The 18,426-nt window shown below is 29.3% G+C and overlaps 1 protein-coding gene across 2 annotated transcripts in view; it reads right to left on the reverse strand.

The window, feature by feature from the left end:
- Positions 1-18,426, reverse strand: part of LOC117181493 (long-chain-fatty-acid--CoA ligase 5) — a 46,959-nt gene that overhangs the window by 1,322 nt on the left and 27,211 nt on the right. For both annotated transcript variants that reach the window (XM_033374219.1, XM_033374220.1), the window contains 3 exons: positions 12,698-12,988; positions 6,445-6,666; positions 3,934-4,251 (listed from right to left, as the gene is read on the reverse strand). In XM_033374219.1, the coding sequence (XP_033230110.1) occupies positions 3,934-4,251; positions 6,445-6,666; positions 12,698-12,988 (831 nt within the window). The remainder of the gene's footprint in view (positions 1-3,933; positions 4,252-6,444; positions 6,667-12,697; positions 12,989-18,426) is intronic.

Genomic DNA, 18,426 nt, shown 5'->3' on the forward strand with positions numbered 1-18,426 from the left:
TTGGAACATTAATGGAATATTCTGAGGATATTCTGAGATATCATTGGGACATTCCAGGGATGTCGAGATTTCCGCCTCTTTTTTGGTAGAAAATTCATTTTTAAATAATAGTCAAGTAAATAATAGTAAAAAAAAAATAATAATAGTAAAGTCTCCTCTAAAGTCACTTCCGAGTAAATTCCATCATGGCTGTTAGTGTCCGAAAACTGTCGCGCAATAATAATTGACACTTTAACAAAAGTCAACAATTTCTCCAATATTCGTGCCTAATTATAATCTATTCTCATGTATACTGTACAAACGAACGTGGTATATATTAGTTCAATTTTTTTTATCATACAAACTGATTTTGCTGATGAAAAGTGCGATCTCTAAACTGCGCAATTATTGGTTATGAAAATTATTCTCGATAGAAATTTTTTGATAATTATACTGAGATAAGATTTTGAAAGAAACCGAATATTCGAGATTTGTTTAAAGTGTTTTTTTTTTTGTTGTAAATTGGATATTTGTGAATCTTTATGTTTTCAGGCATTCTACATATTTTAATCAATTAGCATTTCAGAAATATTGTATTCCATTGCCAAAATTGGGTATACCCCGCACAGGACATTGAGTGGATATCGTACGGGGCGGAAATCTCGATATCCTTGGAATATGCCACGGATGTCCCGGGAGATTTTTGGCACAAGTTTCAGGATATCCCATATCCTGCCGAGATATCCTAGGGCTATGGCAAGGATATCATTTTGTTGTGGCGGGCGGGTTTTCGAAAAAATTGCATATATTCTTCAAACAAGTAGGCTGATACGAATTCTTAGAAATTAAAAAAATCTAAGGATAACATTTGAACAAAACTCTTCAATTTCTCGATTTTAATTTAAAAAACCAAAATTAAAAAAAAACGAGGAAATAATGCAACCGTCAAATCCCCTTTCATCTTTTATCTCGTTTAAATTTTTTTTTTATGAATTATAATCAAAAATTATTTCCCAAAAATTTACCAACATTTTGGTGTTCATTGAACACCTTATGGGTATGAACATGTTGCAAAACACCGAAACGTTTGTAGATTTGTTTTACATGGTTTATTATTGCGATTTAACAAAATAAATAAAAAGGAGGAAGGGGATTTGGAAATTGCTTTCTTTTTTCCCCTCTTTCTTATTTTGGTTTTTTAAATTTGAATGGAAACATTTAAGAGTGTGTTGTCAAAATTTGATTGCTAGAGTCTAGTTTTTTTTCATTCTAAATTTCGAAGCTAAAAAAAGAAATTCACTTGTTAAATTCCGAATTTGTATTGGCATATTATTCGGAAATTCGATTTGAGCTCGGGAATTTGTTTCGTCTATTGTAAAATAGACCTTTTCTACTTTATTTTCTTTTTATTGTTTGCCGAGAATCGGAAAGAGGAAATTTTAATAACTTCACGCATCGCATATGATACCATCAAAGTTTTTCGATGATTGCTTAAGTTTTTTTAATGTTGATTATTCAAGAGTTACAATTTTTTCTTTTAAAAAAAGGTTACATTTTGTTAATTGTTTAAGAATTTATTGCAAAATAGTGCAAATTTGATTTTTTTCAAAATCAAATAAAATCGAATATAATAAACATTTCACAAAATTGATGCAAAAAAATAGGAAACATTTGAAGTCACATCGTCTTTAAGAAAATAATAATCAAACAAATATATCATTTACATTAATTCTATAGAACCCTCGTGATTAATTATTAAGTTTCTTATATTTTAGTAGATTTTTATGTGCTATTGCTTTCTATCAAAGCGATCAATATTTTCTGATTAAAACTCCATAATTTCTTTACTGCACAAGATTGAGGCCGAGGTCGAAAAATCTCATATACTTTTCAATCCACATTTTTCCATTGAAACTCCAGTAAATCCTATATCTAGAAATTTCCAAAATATCTGTTAAATTCCATCTGTCGTAAAATCTTATACTTTTTCCATTAAGAGTTTTTGATAGAAAATCTATCAAATCTCAATCGCACCAGACATGTATCAAACTCTATTTTCCAGCACCTGAACATTTTCTATTGAATTCTACCTGTTAAGAAATCTTGCACTTTTCTACCAAGATATTGTCATTCAAACTCCATCAAATCTTATATGCCATGAGATAGATTTGGATAAAAATTTCCAAGATTCTATAACAGAGGATTTGATTCAATTCCTATACCAATAAGAATTGATAGCATTTTAATGATAAAATATTGATATAAAAATATATGATTTCTCGATGGATAAAATTTTATAGAAATTTTAGAAAATAGGATTTTTCTTGTAAGTTCTGTGTGGATAAGATTTTATAGAGACTTAATGAGAATCTGTGATTAGAAAAGTGTAAAATTTCTCTATGGAACATAGGATTTGATACAAGTAATTTTGTGCAAAGAATAGAATTTGAATATAAATAACTGACATTCTGAAGCATTGAATTTAATACATTTTTGTTCGGATAAGATTTCATAGAGTTTCAATAAAAACCTGTTGTCTTCTACTGATAAGATGATAAAAAGGATAAAAATGCGTGGATAGAAAAAATTAGAGATCCCTTCTAAGTGCATACTTTGCATCTCAAAAAGGCTACCTTTTTCTATCACTGACATCCCTAGTGGTCATATGCGGCTATCTTTTTCTGTCCCTCTGGGTTTTAAAAATCTTTTTATCCCTGCTATTCGCAACCGCCTATCTTCTTCTATCCGTGGCTCTGTCCATTATGTTTAAACTGCCTATCTCTCTCTATCAATAATTCTATCTGCCGTATTTTTAAAGTCTTATCAATATTAACCCGTGAGGTAATTTTGAACCTTATCCTTTCCTATACCTGCTTTTTTTCTACATTCTATCCATTTGAATCCCTGCCACAATTAAATATTCTTCTACATTTCTATCCACGATATATATTTAGTTAGAAAGACTTTGATTTCAAATGATAGGGCTGACTTAAATTTCAGATGAGATAGAAAAAGATTTTATTGGATAGAAACATAGGGATTGAAAAAGGTAAGACAAGATTTTAGACTGCATAACGGTTAGAAAGTGGTATCAGAAGAGATAGAAAATGATTCAATTGGATACATACATAGGGATTGAAAAAGATAGAAAAGATTTTTGATTGCCTAACGAAAAGAAAACGATAGACGGGTAAGCGGTGGATTAATTTGTATAAAAAGGCTAGGATTTAGAATGAAAGGGGTGACTAAAAATTGAAGAAGGTATTGAAAAGAATTAGCATGGTTAGGGAGTGGAAAGAAAAGAATTCATGTTGATAATTGGCAGGTTAGGCATGGATAGGAAGATTGGTATTCAAAAACATTTGAGAGATTGTAGATAGAAACAAAGAAAGAATAGGGTCGAAGGGATAAAGACAGAATAATTGTTTTTGTCCATTTCCATCTTAAAGATAGAAAATGATTCAAACGGATAGAAACTCTACCAATTTACTTTTATCAGAGAAGATCTATCCAATATGCTGATAGATTTGGATTCGTCAAATTCCTTTAACTGAATTAGATAGGATTTTTATTAAATAATCGGGTAACAGAATTTGATTCATTTAGTTTGTTTTGTTTCATTTTATAGGATTTCTTTCAAATGTGTCTGCGAATTTTATTTAAATTCCACTTTTTGATATATTTGAAAAGATTTTTCCGTAAATCTATAGAATTTGATTCAATTGCATACGCTTTTGTGGATAGAGGGTCTTCCAACTATGATTGAGGATAAACTGGGCCAGTGAAATAAAATGTAGATGTCTGTAAGTTGGTTTCGAACAAATTGACAAAAAAAGTTTAAAAATTGGTCGGGGTAATCACCAGGAATTTTAAATTGCTTGAGCACTAAACAGTCTGAAAATAATGTCGATTTGCCATTTTTAAACATTGATTTTAAATAGTGTTTGAACTTACCTGTTCGAACGATTTAAGGCCGGCTTCTTTTCCCCACGTGTGCATATCGTCGAGAATTAACCTTTTAACTTCCGGGTTTGCGCAGAGAACACTAAGCGTTCCAGGGATTTTGTTCTCTAGGGCCCAGCATTTAACAACGTCTACGTCAGGAACAACAACTGCAACTACACAGGACTTGAGCGACTCCCCATGGACAAAGACCTGGTGGACGTACTGGCTGCGAATGTAAATGTTTTCTATTTTTTCCGGGACGATGTACTCGCCCTGCGATAGTTTGAAGATATGTTTCTTCCTATCGATTATCTTCAGCGTTCCGTTCTGAAAAAGTAGTGTGTGAGTTTTTCGGTTTTTATTTTAAATATGGATATTTTAATATTTAAAACTCTTTTTTTCTTTAAATCGAGGGGTTGACAACTCATGAAGTTAGGTGTATACTTGTAATGAAATCTCATAACGTCTTTTGAAATATCTTAAGTCAGCTACATTCACTGAAAGTCACGTGAATTTATTTAAAGTCACTTGAAGATACTTAAATTCTCTTAAAGTCACAGAATTCTTCAGAAATCCAGGGCCAAGTCTCATTTTTGTAAATATTAAATAACTAAAATAACCTGTAAAGCTTTTCAAACTATCCTAATGAAATCACTGGGAATTGTCTCGAAATCTCCTGAAGTCAGTGAAATCTTCTGAAGTCATTAAAATATCCTGAAGTACGTGTATCTTGAAGTCAGAACTTGGTGTACACAAGAGTGGTAAAAAAAAAACTTTTTTATAGAGGGCAAGGCTCCTTTCTATATTGTGAGGTTCCGGAAAAGAAATTGCATTTTTTCTTTAAATTAATTGGGGATATTAAGTAAAAAATTCTCAGTTTTCAGAAAAATAGAGAAGAATCTACTTGTTATTTAATTGTTATGAAGGAATCGTTTCCACATATTAAATTTTAAATTATACGCCCAAAACCTCTTTACCCGGAAAATGACAAAAAAATGTCCCGAAAGTGCAAAATAGCAATTTTATTTCAAATTCATGCTATACAGGTTTTTTAAGACATTTTCAGAATGCAATAATTCTTGTACTCTATGCGTGGCAAGTTTTGAAGTATTTTTTAACAAATTTCAAATTATTTAAATAAAAAAAATTTTAAGTTATTCAGTTATTTTCCAATTATTTAGATAATTTATTTTTGCTTTGGTTTGTGTTTTCCTACCAAATCAATAAAAGTTAATATTTTCTACAATTAATGAAACAGTTGATTATTATTAGGGGGAATATTTTTTGTTGCAGACATTTTGTAATTGTTTAAACAATTTCTATTTGTCTGATTTTTTCCATACCAAATCATGAAAGTTCGGAATTTCTTGAACTGATTACGTACTTCATGGATGATATTAATTTTTGTTATTAAAGACATTATTAAATTGTTTATAAAATCACTATTAGTTATTTATTTCTGATTTCGTAAGAATAGTAGAAAAAATGGTAGTTTATTAAATGCTCTTACACTATGCCGTTCATTATTAAAATATTGTTTCTTTCAGATACCTCGATTGTTTAAAAATTTATTAGGTGCTTAAAAAATTTGTTTATATGATGGAATTGTGTATTAACAAAATAATGAAAAATTGTTCAAACAAATAATAATTTTTTGAACAATTGAGGTATACATTTTTTTATAATAAGTAGCATGGTGTAAAGGGATTTAAAAAAACTACAAAATTTTCCACCTCTCCAATAAAACGGCAAAAGTGGAGGAATTATGCAATTAGTTCAAGAAATATATTCCTCCTAATAGTAATTAATTGTGTCATTAATTCCAGAAAATATGAAATTTTATTTATTTGAGAGGGAAATAAAAATTGTAGCAAATATAAATTGATTAAACAATTGACATATAAATTAATCAAAAATGCTATTCTCAACATTTAGTTCCTGTGTCATGAATTCAAAAAATACTAACTATTTATGATTTACAGAAGAAATTAACAGTTGTTAAGAAATATTAATTATTGAACCCTTCTAAAATTAGCTCAAAAATATTTGTAAATTTTTCACTTATGAAACACAAAAAATTAATGTTAAGATAATTACAAAGAATCCCGTCTTCATTATGGATTTTACATGATTTAAAAATAATGGAGTGAAAATTATTCCTTGGACATGTCTCAAGCAGTGAGTGAAATTTAAGTTCCAAAAAACTAATAACAAGTAGTTACTTTCTCAATTTTTCCGGAAAATGATCTTTTCCTACTTGGAAATTCCATGGTGTAAACGGTAGACACGAGTTGTAAGCCCCTTGTTAAAATTAATTTCTAAAGCATGAAGGCAATTTTTAATACGCAATTAAAAGTGAGAAGAATTGTTACCGATTTATGCAGCTTTGTAGGATCTCCTACGTAGTAAAATTTACTTTTTTCTTTTATTTATAAATTTGTAGATATAAAATTGTTTATATATTTAATTGATTGGGCGGGAGGATACGTATTTAGAGCTAATATTTAATTATTAAATTACCGGTAACCACATTCCAACGTCTCCGGTATGATGCCATCCCATTGGGTCGAGAACTTGTGTCGTTTTATCAGGATCTTTAAAGTATCCCATGAAGACATTTGTACCTTTAACGCAGACTTCTCCTTGATTATTGGTAGCGTAGTATTCCATTTCGGGTACGTCGACTAATTTGACACAGCAACATGCCACTGGAGGTCCCACGTGTTCAGGCACATGGTCACCCTTTAAAAATTAAGAACACATTTGATTAGACAAATTTTAGAAAATTTAAAAATTAGGTTTTAAACTTTACTGCTTAAAAGTAACGCGTTAAGGGCATGTGATAATCTGCAACATGGACAATTATATTTTATTATATTCGGCTGTCCTGGGAAATAATTCAAGTATAGAAAAATACAAAATGAAAGCTCAAGTGGGTCAGACAGACGTGCCCTTATATATTTTGAAACAGTTCACAAAATTTCAACACAATTTTTTTTATAATTATAATGGCGCTGAATGTAACATGAATTTGGTCACCAGACAGACTGCCATATGCCCTCAACAAAAATGAAACACATCTAATTTTTGTTTGAAATTGTTTAATATCTTTTATCTCTCATTTCTGAATGAAATTTTTCATCTTGGGACTTTATTTTTATTATTTCAAAAATTATGGTTAAATTTTATATAACATTTTTGGCTGAGAAGAAAAACATTACATTCTGAAATTGAAAAAAGATTATTTGTTAATATTAGCTTTTCTTAATAATTAAGATTGTAACGAAAGCGAATCTAAAATTCATACTCATCACATATACATTCCTTAATTTCTTAGTTTCATATTTTCATACTCTCTCAGTTACCCTTAATTTTAGAATAATATTTTAGACAGTTTGGAACTTTGTTTATTTCATAAACTCTCATTGTCTAAAATGGTCAACTTTTTGACAATATCCTAAAGATGCTATTCAGGCATTCATAGTAGTTTTATAATCTAAGACGCGCGTCAAAAAGGGGCCTATCCAACATTTAAATAAGTTACCTGAATATTTCTGAATACTATTAAATTCTATGCACGTCAGCTGACTTACTAAATTGTAAGTTAGGCCTTTTTTTCGCTCGGATTCAATTACAAAATGGTGAAAAAATATCAAAAAATCCATTACAGTTTAAAAGGTTTCTGAACAACATAATTATAAATAAACCGAATACAATTTTTTGAAATTTTGAGGGAAGATTGAAACAATATTGTTCATTACATGGCGAATGACGATTTTATAAAAGAAATTTCGCTTAAAAGTTCCTGTATTTAAATTTTTAATTCAACGTGGGGGTTTCTATTTTTATCATTAGCCCAATTCCCCTTCAAATCAGACAGAGAATTCCAGCTTAGGGTGTCAGAATTGTTTAGTATTTGGATGTATAATTCTATGGTGAAAATAAAAGAACTACTTGATAAAAAAAATGTTCGAAAAAATGTCAAAATTGAGTTTAGGAATAACTAATAATATGTACTAAATATAGCGTGCCGTTTGTCCTTGGTAAATAACTGCTTTACATTTAAAACCTTATTTTTGAAAAATCGAATTTTTGCATTTTTCTCGGGAATAACAAAAGATACAAAAATGTTCAGATAAAACTTTACACACACATATAAGGAAATCCGATCAGTTTTTTGGAAGATAAACCATTTTTGAGGCCAAATAATTTTTTTGTATGTATTATTTTTTCGCGTAAACGATGCAAGCTATCACAAAAGAGTAAAGAGGTGTTTTTGCCGAAGTTTTTGGATGTTTCAACCTTTATGTGCAAATTATTTTGTAACTTAGGTTGTTTCCGAGAAAATGCACAATTTGATTTTTCCAAACAAAAAATTTCAAAAAGAGGCAGTGTAAAGAACGAAATTTCCGAGCATATTGTCACATACAAAAGAGCAAGAATTTCCAGGCTGAATAAAAAGAAATATCAGAAAATACTGCATTTTTGAAAAAACTGTCAATTTTTGAGAATTTGCAGAAAATCTTCGAATGTGTGTCATTTCCGAAAAAAGCAATTGTTTCTCAACGATCTATCTATAAAAAATTACAAAATAAAATTTCACTAAAATATATAATGTAGGCAGAAATGATGATTCAAGTTGTATGTTGCTAATAAGTTGTATAAAGAAAAAAAAGTCATGATTTTACTCGTGCCTGGCGACTTCTTTGAATTTCATAAGGTATTTTACTTTCTTGCTACTAATTATTTCAGAGTGATGTTATTCATAAGCATGTGCCGCTTTTGGCATTTTAACAATCCAAGAAAGATGTGACGGTTCGTGGTCACACGTGCCAGAAACACGTGGTAGACATTTTTATTGGGAGAGCCAACGTAAAATAATATCTGGATGTTTGCCCCCAGTCGATTTTTTCCATTTAAGCTGAGATTAGAAACCACGTGGATCATTTGATTATCAGTCAGGAATCTGCCGCTCACATTTACTATAATAAATTAACTCGCACCATTTATTTTAATCCAGATAAAACAATTTCGAGATACGTCTTTCCTCACTTTTATCGTTTTCATATTCCTCAATCATGTTTCTATTTTCGTTTTTAATCCTTCTATAAATTAAATGTCGAATGAGAATTGCCAATAATAATATATTGATTCTGAATCTTCAGGAGAAATCCTGGATTAAAATTAGATACATAGTTTAAAACCAAAGTCGTTGACGAACTAATGACGCATTTCTGAATTCCAGTGTGTCCTAATGTTGACGTAAATAAGTGATTTTCAAAATATCAGTCAGATAAAAATTCTTTAAGAAAACAGTTTAATCCGAGATATTATACTCTGCCTTTTAGATTAATTTATATATGTTTTTAACTGTAGTTTCTTCCAGTTATTTTAGAAATTATTACGTGATGCATTTGAACGAAAATCGCACTTCTGTTTATTATAGTTCAAACTATTCCGAAGGTAAATTTTAAGGGTTTCTTGTTTCGCCTACCGGAAGAGACTCAGAAAATAGTAGATTTATTGAGAATCGATAAATTTGAAATACAAACAGTGAGGAATCGTAAATCGACATTGAAGGCTTTCTCGAAATATATTTCCATGTTGATTAACAATCAAAGATTGGGAGAATGCATTCATTGTCAGAGAGTTATTCGAGGATTTATTTATGAACCGCCGCATCGTAGAACGGGATATATACCATTTTTTGGTCCGAGCGCAAACGACCCCTGGCAATACAAAAATTACATATTAAAAAATAGTTTTTGGTATACAAGCTAATTAGTTGTTTCAAATATATTTTTAAAAATTAAAATTTTAAAGAATTTTGAAAAGCGACCACAGACTATTGTGCTCAGGCCAAGAAATTGAAATTTTATATCCCGTTCTACGATTCGAAGGTTCATTTGTGGAACGTTTATTGACCAAGAAATTTCGCATAAACCTCAAATCAATTTTCGGACGAAGCTCAAAGTTAGCAGAAACTCCTTTGGAGTTTGATGTTTCAATTCCTGCTCAATTCTTTTAAATTTACCATTCGGAAATATTAAAAATTAAAAGCCTTTTTAAAATGCAATATTTGTTTTCGTTTCTGTATTCTATCGTTAATTAACCCATTTTAGACATTTGTTACCATGCAGAAAATTACTGCAATTGCTGAAATACGAATTTTCGCATTTACAGAAAATGTTGTCACATTTCACATGGTAAACGAACAAAACCAGAGGATGTCCGGTCAGCGATCTTAAGATATTCCACTCTATTTATTAGCATACTAACGTAAATTTTGGGATTCCATCTGTCTATTTCTACACGATTTATATTGGCGTGACGATTTTAAAACGACCGTTATTACCAAAATACACTCATAAACATTATTTTAGCTGTTGCGTAAAATAAGTAACTAATCCTACTTTAGTTTCAGGTCTGGTAAAAATATTAATTTTAAAAGGAAATCGTAATTTAATTTGAAATTATACAATTTTGGATGTTACTAATTTTGAAGGATTTGATACTGAGAACCAACGATTTTAAATATTATAGTCTAAATAAAAAAAAACTATCAAGGCTTTCAATGTATAATTTTAAAAGAGTTAAAAATTTAATTTTCCTGCAATTTTCAATATTTGAATCTGAAAAAATTCGTTTCGGCAAAGTTTGCAATTAAGCATTATTAAACTAGGTTTCCATTTAAAAAAAGGTCATTATATAATTTTGAAGTATGCAGGTATAGAGAATTCGAAATTTTCCAAGTTTCAACAGTTTCAGTTTGGTAGTTTGACATTATTACATTGTTAACGACTTTGATTTTCCTTTTTCGAATGTTTAAGGGGTTCTGTTTACAGTTACTTTACACATTTTATTCTTTGAAATTTGAAAACGTACAATTGATAAAGTTTAAAAAAATTTCAATTACAGGAACTGCAAATTGTAAATTATACAATTTTAATAGCTTGAATGCTTCTAATTTAAAAATGAATAAAATTCAAATTGATCAAGTTTCAAAGTTCAAATTTGTAACACTCTTTCAGTTAAGAATTGTTGTTCCACTTAAAATGTTTTATTTATCAATTTAATTTAAAATACTTAAAACTTTTACTTTTTATTATTAAAGGCATGAATCTTGGAATTTCAATAAGTGAACTCCATTAATTAGATAAGGAATATTTTGAAATATTAGACCCCTCTATTGTAAGGATTCGTAACATTTTCATGAACTTCCTTCCTTTTTATGTAAGATTTTATATTTTTTACTCAATATATATAAAATATATCAATAATTTTCAACGTAAATGAGGTTTCAAGGGATTTCGAAAGTTTTTAATGATTTCCAGTGGTTTGAAAGTATTTCAACAAAAATCAAGGGATTTGAGGGTGCTTCAAAGGACTGCAACGTATTTCAAAGAATTATAAAACTTTTACAGAATTTAGCGAGGATTGCCGAAACTTTTCTGGGGTCCCATGAACGATCACAAAAATTTTGGGGTAAGATTTCAAATGATTTGAAAAGATTTTAAGGGTTTGAAGAAATTATCTAATACAATTTCAAAGCAAATCTGAACTTCCTAAGTGATTTTACAAGATTTTAAAAAACTTAAAGTAGTTTAGTCAGATTTCCAGACATTTTACTGGATTTCAAAGGATTTCAAGATCTACGGAAGTAGTTCCACGGATTTTGGGAGACTTGAAATAAATTAAAATCGATTTTCCCGGATTTCATGTAATACTGAAGTATTTTTACGAATTTTGAAAGATATCTGGGGATTTTAATGAGATCTCGAAAATTTGTAGATTTGAAAAGATTTCAAGCGATTTGCAAAGTATATCCCCGGATTTTAGAGGATCTCGTAAGATTTCAAAAAATGGAAGATAATTTTGAAGGAACTCCACATATTATAAAGCATTTTTAGGGATTTCGAGGAATTTTAATGACCTTTAAAAGATTTTAATATATTGTAAGGGATTTTAACACATTCGGAAAGATTCTCACGGATTTTAAATATTTCAATGATTTTTAAAAGGATTTCAAAGATTAAAGATTTTAGGCGATTTCCACGTATTTTAAAAGATGAAAATCTATTTTAAAGGGTTTTAAAGGATTTTAAAAGATTTTAAAATAAGTCAATTTCGTAAGATTTCAAAAGGTTTAATGAAATTTGAAAGGATTTCTAAATATTATCAAGGATTTTAAGAGATTCCACGAAATTTTAATGGCTTTTAAAAGGTTTTAATGGATTTTAATACATTTTAAGCAATTTTAAGAGATTCCGAAAGATTTCCGCGGATGTTAAAGATTTCAATGAATTTTAGAAGATTTCCGAAGATTTTAAAAGATCTTGTAGCATTTCAACATATTTCACAGAATTTCAACCATTTCAACAGATTTTCAGAGATTTTAAGGAATTTCCATTGATTTTAAAGGATTATAAAGGATTTTCAGAGATTTCAAAATAAGTCACGACATTTTAAAAGACTTCAATGAATTTTAACATTATTAAATGGGTTTCGATGTTTTCACGGAATTGCAAAGGATTTTTAGAGATTTCGAGAAATATTAATAGATTGATAATATATTGTAAGGGATTTCAAGAGAGTCGGGAAGATTCCCATGGATTTTTAATATTTCAATAAAATTTCATGATTTTCCAATCTGTCAATTTTGAGTCATCAACTGTCATTCTATGATTTAAAAAAAATAGTATAGAACAAGCATTCAAGATTTATGATTAAGATAGAGGAAATTAAGTATGCTTTGTAACTTATTTAGACTTACCTGAATTGTGAGAGTAATGGGAGCACAGCATTCGGTTTGGCCATAGCCTTCGACTATGAGACATCCTAGGGCACACCTTGCAAATGTGAGAACATTTCCTGCTAAGGGTGCAGAACCAACAACCATGAGTCTTAATCTACCTCCCATACCATCTTGAATTTTTTTGAAAACGAGCTTGTCCCACATACTGTTCTTTCTTATTATACACTTTTTGATTTCACCCTCTTTTGCTCGCAATCCCATGTTGAAGAGCATCCTCTTCAAGCAAGAACTTTGAAGTTCAGCTTGCACCTAAAAAAAGTAATTATTGACTTCTTTATTTAAATGAATCATGAGTCAGAGGGATGATTGTTCATCCCCCTTTTTTAACTGATTTGTTTTTAAACTGATAATTTAAATGTTTAAATATAGTTTTTTGGAATAACTCTTCAATAATTAATCATTAATTAAACGCTCATAAGCTAATAAGAGGAGATATGATATTTACAACTAGGAAAACCCGGAAATTGGGTAGGAGAAAATTAATCGACACCCCGTCAACCGCTATGATCCCTAAAATCACAAATCTTCTTCAATTTCCGGTTTCATTGCTTTTAGGAAAAATTGTCTAACCAGGATCTCTAGATTATTTACATTGCTTCTGATTTTGATCTTTACAACTCTTCAAGTGCCAAGATCTACTTGGCGACATGAAATAAAGTTCTTAGTTACAAAGTAAGAATAGTTGGATAGATAATACTTATAGTAATAGGAAAAAGAATCCACTGCATTTTCTAATTCTAATCTGGAGTGTTTCCTTTTGAAAATGAAAAGAGACAAAAAGTACTGAATAATTTTTTATTTCAGCTTTTGTTCATGGTTAGGCGATAACGAATCGCTTCAACACGAGCTTTCAGTTTCAGGGCTATTCGGGAAGCAAAACTTCTATGTGCCAATTCACCCCACCTGTTCAAAGTTCTTGCTACCATGCCATTTCCGGAAAGTAAGAGTTGCATCTACCTCTGGCACATCGCTTAGAGCTTGCGCAGTATTGACAAGATCTCTACTTTAATTTAAAACTAGGTGTGATATCATCAATAGGGAATTTTTTTAAATTATTTGAAGATTTATCATAAAAATGACCGATAAAGTAAAATGAGAGTTAACCATAATTTTTCTTGGATCTTAAAGTTTTTGTTTTGGTTTAATTATTCAAATAGGGGAAATATATTAATTATAGAAGGCTGATTTTTGAAATTGTAGACATTATCTCCCCTATTGTAAGGATTCGCAAAATTGTTGTCACCTCCTTTCCGACCTCTTACCCAAGATTTGATATTTTTACTTAATATATCGGCAATATATCAATTATTTTCAATTTAAGCGAGATTTCGAAAGATTTCAAGGGATTCTAAGATATTTGAAACATTTCTACGGATTTGAAAGGATTTTAACCGATTTCAAGTGATTTTAAGGTATTTAAAATGTTTTTAAAAAATGTCAAGAGTTTGAGGAAATTTCCAAGTAAAATTTCAGACGACATATCAAATTTTCAATGGATTTTACAAGACTTTAGGGACTCGAAGGATTTTTAGGGATTTGAAGCGCTAAAAAATTATTGCCGCGCATTTTAAGTGATTTAAATGGATTTTGAGAGATTTTAAGGATTTTTAAAAGCTTCTGAAATATTATCAAAGATGCCACGGGATTTGAAAAGGTTTTCAATGATTTCAAGAGATACCAAAGTATTTTCACGGAATTTGAAGTATATCATGGGATATTAATAAGATTTTAAAGATTGGAAGGATTTTGAAGGGATTTTCAAATATTCCACGGGATTTCAAAAGGTTTCCAAAGATTAAAAAAAAAAATGTAATGGTTTTAAAAGGAATGTAAAGAGTTCCTGACATTACACGAGACTTCACGAAGGATGTACACCAGATTTCAAGAATGGTTAACTCTTCGACTCTATATTTACTAGTGCTTAATAATGCTTCATAAAACGTATTTACGTGTAATAACACTCCTCGATTTTTAAAATTTTAATAAGTATCCTTATTAAAAATATATTTCACATGATGATTTGTCTTAAAATTATTATTGTGGCAAGATTAATATTATTTTATATTTTTGTGAAGTACAAGTTGATCAAAAATTAATATTAACTAGCTTTCAAGAAATCTTTCAGGAGTATTTAGTGCAAAATTTTTTTTCCACTAAGAAATGTTTATATCATTCATTTGTAAGCAGTTTAAACTCGAGTTCAATATTAAATATTCCGAAACCTATTTATTGTTTGTATTTTTTAATCAAATAAAACAGTATCAAAATTTACTTTTATAATATGCGCGTAATAATTGTGTAATAATGTTAAATGGTGCGTAGTAATGCGGCATAAGCATAATAATACGTAATAATGGTATAAAAAGTAACTGCAAAAACCAAAAAAGGTTTGAATCGGCATATCAAAAAAAATATAGAGGACAGTACTCGAATATGAGATATTCTCGTAATATGAGAAAGCGGGGTATCAGCTAAACTGAGAAACCCACTCTGTTGGTTCTATCACTAACTTGTAGCCCTTGCAGAAGGAGTAATTTCGTGGTACAGTCTATTTTTCATTGGGCTTCTAAAGATTATAGGCGAACTTTTTGTGAAATCGATGGTGGTCGAGTTTTTGGAAGGGAATTCTTTAAACCATATTTATTATTCATTAAATATTTATTTAGCAGTAAAGTTGCACAAGTCAGGCATAGCAAGTACATAGTTGCACGGTGTGGTTCTCATAATATAAGATACCTGTGGTTTTTGTAACACTGTGGCTGCGCGGGTGAAATTGGTTACAAAAGTGTTTGTGACTACTGCAAAAACTAAATATATCTGAATAGCAGTAAATTTATACTTCGGAAACATAGAATGAAGTTTTTCATTAAAAATAATACTTTATTTTGCATTTTATTAGTTATTTCCTGGGGTATCTCACATTATGAGAATAGTTTGAGGAGTTTGGAAAAAGTACTTTTTTACATTCTTTGTATTTTCACCTTGAAAAAAATTTTTAATACAATTTTTTATTTGAGCTTCTTATGACAAACTAAATTTCCTTTAAAATGACCTATATTACTTTTAATTTCAGTACATAGAATTTCGAGAATCACGCCAAACAGAGTTGGTATCTCATATTTGGGTACTCTCCTCTATATAAAGAGGAAACTTATTTCAGAAATCCCCCTCTCCCTACCAATCAAGGATTCGTGAGATTTTCTATACACCCTCCTTTCTGAAAAAGCCTTACATAAGTAATGAACGCTCCCAAACGAAAAATTGAAAAGTGTATATATATATGAAAGGCAGGTCAGGGAAGAGACGTATACAACGGACGACAGTCTTAAAAAAATGGGATTGATTTTTATAGATTAGATTTCTTTAGGCAAGAGCCCTTCCAGATTCTATTTACGATCGTGAGTTCCTGAAAAGTCAAGGTCGCAATTATTTTTGATAAGATAGGCTCGGCTTTACTTCTGGTCGCCCACGCTTCGTCGAATTTCTTTTTCATATATTTCAAGTTCAAGTTGAAGCAATTGCGTTATTTTTAAATCTAGAGGAAAGTTTGGGTTTTTTTACAAATTAAATGAGGCATAATTCCATGCTGTATAAACAAAAAGTATAACTGGATTCAAACCCAAGGCAAAGTTTTTGCTATTTATGTTTTTGGCTTGTTAGCTTTAGTGTACCTTCGCATTTGAGAGATTTGAAAATAAAATTGAGAACCTCGAAAATGATTTATGACTGAATAGGACTCGCAAATTTTACAATGAAATTCCAGAAATGTATATATTTTTAAATTTTAATAGAAAATTTTGTTCAATCTTTTCAAATTTCAATTTATTTGTAATCTTTACTCAAAATTCTCATTTTTAAATTTAAAAAAAATTTAGACGTTTTTTTTTTTAGTTTTTAATTCAACAATTTTGTAATGAAACGTTTCAAGACGAGTAAGAGCAATTCCAAGTAAAATCATCCGAAGAATTTCATATATTGTTCGTAATTTTTATAAAACGTTTAACATCTATTCTCTTAAGTGTTGACAGAAAAACCATGAAATAATTTTTTTAACTTTAAAAACTTAGGAGAGATTAAAAATTAAAAATATTGATCCTTTTTTAACATTCATAAATTTGATATTTTAATGGTATTGAAACTTTTTTTTATTATTCATAATAAGGCGTCGTTTTGAAGAAATATTTTTGAAAGACTCCGATTTTTCAGACATAAATTTTTAATCCCAATTTTTAAAGAAAAAAAATTGGTTTTAGTCTTTATCTGTATTAAAAAAATTTTTGATTGAAAAAAAGCAATTCTTTGCATTGAGTGAAATTTCATTTAATCAAAGAACCTGCTATTTGACTCAGGCTTTAACCTCGCCCCTTTTCTGGATGACAGATGTATCGTCTCGACTTATGTGATGAATTATTTCTCGAAGACTAAGGAAGATTCCATTTTTAGATTTTCAGGGCTTTTAAAATTAAGTTATTTTTTGTTGTTGAAAAATACAGATAATTTTAGAAAATTTTGTAGTAAAAAAAGTATTTCCTCAAAACTGCTTTTTTATTACGCATCAATTAAAAAAACATACATCTTAATATTATTCAAACGCGTAATATAACGCATACTAGACATTTTATAAGAAATACTAACAATAGATGAAATTCTTCATATGATTTGAAATAGAATTTCTTTTAACCGTAAATGTAATGTAATGAAGATTTTAGAAAGATTTTTGAGACAACTTTTTTCTGAATTTGAAAATTCTATGTACGGATATTTATAGTATTAAAAGGAACAAACAATTTATCCTTATGACTTTTTTCGATAAAAAAAAATTCTCAGAGTTATAGCGTTTTCAAAATCTATTTATTAACCGAAAATCAAAATTTGAAGCCGAAAAACGCACGATATGAAAAAAAGTCAAGAGAAGAAAAACATTTCTTTTTGTAAGCTCTACAAGATTATCATAACCAATTTTTATATTTTCTTCAAAAATCGAAAATTCAAATTTTGATTGTACAAAAAATAATGAAAAATAAAATAACTTTCGACAAAATCAACGAATAAAATTCATCTTTAGCACACTTTTTTAGGTCCTGAAAGAAAGGACAAGTTCGTGAACCAGCGATTTTTGATAGAAATTCAAAAAGTGAGCGCATTTTGAAAATTTTTGAGACAACTTTTTTCTGAATTTGAAAATTCTATGTACGGATATTTATAGTATTAAAAAGAACAAACAATTTATCCTAATGACTTTTTTCGATGAAAAGAAAATTCTCAGAGTTATAGCGTTTTCAAAATTTTTTTAATTAACCGAAAATTAAAATTTGAAGCCGAAAAACGCACGATATGATAAAAAGTCAAGAGAAGAAAAGCATTTCTTTTTGTAAGCCCTAAAAGATTATCATAACTAATTTTTGGATTTTCTTCAAAAATCGAAAATTCAAATTTTGATTGCACAAAAAATAATGGAAAAAAAATCCATTTTGTGGACAAACTATGTAGGATACGAAAAAAGATGAATTAACAAAAATGGTTATCCCAAAAAAGATATAGAATTTCGTTAAGAATCACTTCTTGATAGGACGCGTACATTTTGTTTTATTCGTGAAAAATAACGTTGAAAAAAATAAAATTAAAAAAAATGTGTGGAAAAACGACGAAAGTTACGAGAAAAAAAAATCCAACAAAAACCTGTTTAC

Source organism: Belonocnema kinseyi, chromosome 10, assembly GCF_010883055.1.
Source record: "Belonocnema kinseyi isolate 2016_QV_RU_SX_M_011 chromosome 10, B_treatae_v1, whole genome shotgun sequence".
Classification (NCBI taxonomy): Eukaryota; Metazoa; Arthropoda; class Insecta; order Hymenoptera; family Cynipidae; genus Belonocnema; species Belonocnema kinseyi.